Source organism: Sinocyclocheilus anshuiensis, unplaced genomic scaffold (genome assembly GCF_001515605.1).
Source record: "Sinocyclocheilus anshuiensis isolate Anshui unplaced genomic scaffold, SAMN03320099.WGS_v1.1 scaffold5228, whole genome shotgun sequence".
Taxonomy (NCBI): Eukaryota; Metazoa; Chordata; class Actinopteri; order Cypriniformes; family Cyprinidae; genus Sinocyclocheilus; species Sinocyclocheilus anshuiensis.
In genome coordinates, this window is record NW_015542733.1 from 1 (window position 1) to 5,730 (window position 5,730).

General features: G+C 35.5%; 1 protein-coding gene across 1 annotated transcript; it reads left to right on the forward strand.

Annotated features, from left to right (window-relative positions):
* Window positions 1-3,597: 3,597 nt before the first annotated feature.
* LOC107694565 (uncharacterized) lies at window positions 3,598-5,690 on the forward strand (the record flags this gene model as incomplete). Its single annotated transcript, XM_016494263.1, has 6 exons — window positions 3,598-3,688; window positions 3,777-4,112; window positions 4,285-4,608; window positions 4,929-5,039; window positions 5,539-5,564; window positions 5,665-5,690. Coding segments are annotated over exons 1-6 (914 nt in total), but the record flags the coding sequence as incomplete, so codon positions are not given.
* Window positions 5,691-5,730: the final 40 nt, after the last annotated feature.

Sequence of the window (5,730 nt, forward strand, 5' to 3'; positions counted from 1 at the left end):
CAACAGTGATATTAAATATATTCCCAATTATCAATGTGCCACATTCGTTTTTTTTTCCTTTCCCCACTGTTTAATGTTAGACGTGATAATCATTCTTGTTTGAAATGCGCGAAAATTAAACAAAGTCAAGATCTCCGCAGGTCGTGCCGCTGTCACACGTTCGCGGGCTTCACACGGAGCGTGTAAACTGCGCATGCTCCTTGACCTTGCGATTAAACCACGCCCGCGTGATGTCGTCAGACCTGAAACACCCAGTATTTAGTCTGTGCCCCGCAAAACGCAAGACCCTCTCACCATGCCCGCTTTTTTATCAGACAGTAAAACGCGCAAAAGGGAAAATGAATCGGAATCTGTTATATTTTCTTTGTAAACATGAAACTCCGATCTCAGTGTTATTTTTTTTATTGGCACATGGTAAGACATTTTATTTTAAAATCTATCTCCACGTGTTCTACTAGCTATTGTGTCTTTCAATAAATATTGAAACAAACACGTACTTTTCGTCACAAACAGCTTGACAGGCGTTTGTCTTTGCGGTTTTAATGCGCCGTGTATTTAAACAGTAACTTTTAAAAAACCTGGAAAAGATGGAGCGATCTGTTTCATTCATTTCTGCGCGCTCTTATGAGTAACGAATCCATACGACTGCGAGGAACAGACCCAAATCCAAATATATATATATATATCACTTCTTGTTTGTTGCTGCCGTGTGTTTTGAGTTTGAGCTCCGTCAAGTTAATTCTTTATCGTCTATTTTTTTTTTATCTTAAAATCACTTTTATACACCATTTTCGTTTCTATAACGTGTGAATATATCCCCTATCGTATTCTACAACAAAAACAATCAGAGGGCCTTGTTATCATGAACTCGCCCATCACTGTTGCCGGCGCTGGTTGTTTTTCGGGTTGAAGCGACCTCCTGATATTTAACCCCTGGAATGTACATTTTTATCAGGAAAACCCCTCCAAAAAATCTGTATTTTACCTACCCGTAACACGATTTTTATTTTAGTTTTGAGTAGCAATTGGGCGGGTTTTGTTGTGAAAACCTGGCAACCATGTCTCCCATACAACACTGCTACCGGAAGCGTTTGAAGCGGCAACATTAAATTTGAATTTGTAAAGAGCGCGTCAGTAAGCGCGGGCTTTGCTGCTGGGATGGAGAAGAAGATCGCCGAAAAAGGCTTGGATTTGGGTCTGTTCCTCGCAGTCGTATGGATTCGTTACTCATATAAATAGATGTGATGTATCACGGTATGTAATCTCACTCGGTAGAACTATCCAAAACACAAACTATTATAAACAAATCATACTCAAAATGTAACCAATAAAAAAGACAGAAGCATCCAACATCCAAGTTGCATCGTTAAATCTATTAAACCTGAAACATTGTCACATTATGTCAAGCGTTGAATCTGTTGATGTGTGTGCGACCAATCGCGAGTGAGAATCATCATGTAGCAACGTAAGTCAGTACATGAAGTGTGCATGTCTAACAAGCAATGTGGCAAAAATCATCCTATTATTTTGTCTGGTATTAAGAAAGTAAAAAAAGAAAAATGCTGAGAGCCATCTTAGCCGACTCATAGAGCTGACTCGTTCGCGATGGACATCACTACCCTGACCGCTTCACTAACACTAGCTATGAAGTTTGTTAGCTTTTTATATTTTATTTTTTTAACAATGACTGGAGAATATCCGATTTTACCTGCATATGTAATAGGGCTTGGTATCGATTCAGATGTCCCGATTTGATTAGATTCCGCTTCACAAGCTCTCAATTTGATTCTATTAAATTCTTGATTCGATTCTTGATTTTTTTGATTACATTCAGTGAATATAATTTTAATACAAATGCTATTGATATTTCTAAAAAAAAATGCACAGTAAACATCAGTTTACAAATGGTGAATTAATAAAAATAAATAAAGAGCCACTGGCCTGTATTTTAAACCTATTCTTTTTTTTTTTTTAGGTCCTTTTTTTTTAAAACAACAATAGGACCCAATAAAATGTTTTTCTGGTAAGCAGATGAAGGCATAAAACATTAATATAATTTATCCTAATCAAATGAAAATTAAACCCTTTTATTTTTTTGGCAGACAGTGCTGCACAACAGTTTGCTGTTAAAATTAAAAATAAAACAAATGTGATTATTCCTTTAAAAAATCAAGTTTTATAAATATTTATTATTAGTAGTAGTAGTATTGTTGTTACACTGAGTCTTAAGAATGCACAATAGTAATATATTTCTGTCACAGTTTCTTCACGTTAAACTAAACTTTTATTTTGACAGGTTGCCGTGAAGAACTTGCAGCTGCTGCGTATGTGATATGATGGTAGTTTTCTCAAATTAAACGGTAAAATGCTCATGAAGCGACTCTCAGAGCAGCTGGAGATGATATTCGTGTGTTCATATCGTCATAGTGAGACGGCAGAGGCTGAAAACACTGCTAGTTTCGTCCGCGCTTTAGTATGTGTAGTAAACAAAACAGTGCGTCTGCTGTGCCATCCGCCATTCATTACAGAAATCATGGCGCCTTATGCGTGATGTCAAAATGCTTCAGCAGATTTGTAGAATTACTATAGCATTTCACCTGAGCATTGCAAATCACACATATTGCTTTGTTCTTGTCAGTATCTCCGCCATAAGCACTGAATAAACATGATGTAACATCGCGCAAGGTAAATAAGAGGGTGACGTCTGGAGAAGACTAATAAGATTCACATTAATCAGATCTTGTTTTAAATGTTTCCTAAAATAAATATCGGAAAAGATCGATTTGCGGCTTTTGAGAATTGTTATCGAATCGCCATCATTTAAAAAAAAAAAGATAAGCCCTAATATGTAAGGTCACTCACTGTCAAGGACCGTGAGTGTTATTTGAATAAGTTAACTTTAACAGACGAAACCAGATTGGCCGACCCGTACACACTCAATGGATGGATGATCTGACAGTATTACCTCCGGTTGAGTGATTCACATCTATAGAGAAACCTAATGTGCATAGTAAAGAGAAACTCACCTGTGTCTATCTAGTCATGAAGATATCATGTAATTGCCAAATAGTTATTTTAAAGTGTATATCTCCTGTAAACGATATAAATAGTGACATTTCAGTAACTTTACATTAATTTAAAGTAAGATGTGAATATATTCTAGAAATAAAAAATTCAGAAACTGCTAATTTTGAACTTTCTGTATCTGATTATTCTTTCTTACCAAGTTCTTAGAAATTCCAGCAACAATCGATCACAATAATGTATATGCAATTACAGATGATTAAGCATATAAATAGTCAGTTTGTTGTTTTACACACATGCACACAGACATTATTTCATACACGACAGTCGTGAGATGCATAAGAAATCTTTAGATGCGTAACATTAACCATAGTCCATAAAAACAAAAAAAACAATGCTTTATTTAACCTTTTCTGAAAAGTGTGTGCTGCAAACGCGAACATTTTTGACAATCGTTTCTGTCCAGTTTGCTCGTTTTATCGCGTTTAACCACAGCTTTCGTAGGTTTTTTTTTTTTTTTTTTTAGAAGTTGCTCACAGTGTCCTCTGCTGCAAAAAATAATCACTACATGGAATGTCAGCAGGCTATATTGGTCAGGCGGGTTGTATTGAACGTAATGCAAAACGGGAACGTTTCCTGGGAGAGGTTCAGTTGAGGACAGGACGTTAAAAACCTGCAGGAAAAACATTTTCATATCACTTTCCTGTTGTATACTTTAGTTTGGCTTATAATTAACTTAATTTCCTCTTCAGGATTTTCTGGTGTTGGTTCAGACGGAGTATCAGCATTTGTGATGGAGGGAGATTCAGTCACTCTACACACTGATGTTAAAACAAACCAACAAGAAGATATTAAATGGTATTTTAATGACATTCGCATCACTCAAATCACTGGAGATCTCAGCTTTATCTGTACAGATGTTCAGTGTAATGAAGGTACTGAGAGATTCAGAGACAGACTGAAGCTGGATCATCAGACTGGATCTCTGACCATCACAAACACCAGAACCACAGACTCTGGGCTTTATGAATTAAAGATCATCAGCATCAGAAGCAGCAGTGAAAAGACATTCAGTGTTACTGTTCATGGTGAGTCATTTAATACATTTACTTATACAATTCAGTTTGATTTAAAACAATTTTTTCTCCTATTTTTTTTAAGGTATTTTTTGAATGAGGATTCGATGTAAAAACGTTTATAAAATGTGCACAAAACAGAGGTGCATGCTGGTTTTTAAAGAGCTGTTGGATTGTGTTTCAGATGTTCCTGCTGCAGAACGAGATAAAATGAAGACAAAGTTAGTGAAGGAGGGAGAATCTGTTACTTTAGATCCTGGTGTAATGAAAAACCCAAATGATTTGATGACGTGGTATTTTAATGACATTTGCATCGCTGAAATCACTGGAGAACCCAGAATGATCTGTACAGATGGTGATGAGAGATTCAGAGACAGACTGAAGCTGGACAATCAGACTGGATCTCTGACCATCACAAACACCAGAACTACAGACTCTGGACTCTATAAACTACAGATCATCAACAGCAGATTCAGCATCATAAGGAGCTTCAGTGTTAATGTCACTGGTGTGTATCATTTAGTTTTTTTCCTTTGAGCAATCTTAAAATAGTTGAACTTTTTTTTTTTATCGGTTTTTTTTTTTCATTCTAGAATTTTTCTTCATTGTTTCATTGTGTTTGAAAAAGAGCTTTGACTCAGGTATCAAGTAGGGTTGCAAAGGGGTGGAAAATTTACAGAAACTTTCCAAAAACTCTCACCACTTGTCAGTTAAAGCAATATCATACAGCTGATGACTAAAGCAAAAAAGTGTAAATACTTGAAAAATACTTTTGTAAAATGGATTATAATTTGCTCTCTAGTATTAATGACTTATTTACTCTTTCAGTTCCAGGTCTGTCTGCAGGTGAAATAGCAGGAATATGTGCTGCTGCTGTCCTGCTTATGGCTGCATCTGTTTGTGTGTTTTATATTTACAAGCGTCGAGTAAAAAGGAAAGGTGAGTATTACATTACAGTGATGGGAAGTCTGAAGTTTTTTCTTTTTCTGTGAACTAGTTCTTTCAGACAGTTCGTTTCAAAAACTCGGTTCCAAAAATTATTCAATTTACATCAATACTAGGGATGTACCGATAATTTTTGTGTCCCAGTTTGGGTAATTTAATACCCAATCTGTCAGGATCTGATACTTGTACTTTCCTAGTGTTAGGTGCACACTTAAAGTACTTTGTAGTTATTATAATCAATGTCCTCCTCGGTTAAAGTAATTGGTTCCAATACATTTTATGTATGATACTTTCTAGTGTTCATCATTTGAAAAAAATAATATATATATATATATATATTATACAATTCACAACCTTTTATGCATTGTGAACTGTTCATTGCTATATTACACATACAGCTGAAATAACAGGATGGATTTTTGTTTTTTTAACGATTACTCTAACAATGTAAGTAATGTGTGTTTAATTGAGTTTGTTATTGTTGTTCAAACAGACACCAGGACACAGAACAGTAATCAGGTAAGATACTATGAGCACTGAATCGGTTGTTTTTTTAACAATTACTCTAATAATGTAAGTAATGTGTGTTTAATTGAGTTTGTTATTGTTGTTCAAACAGACACCAGGACACAGAACAGTAATCAGGTAAGATACTATGAGCACTGAATCGGTTTGCCTACAAAAA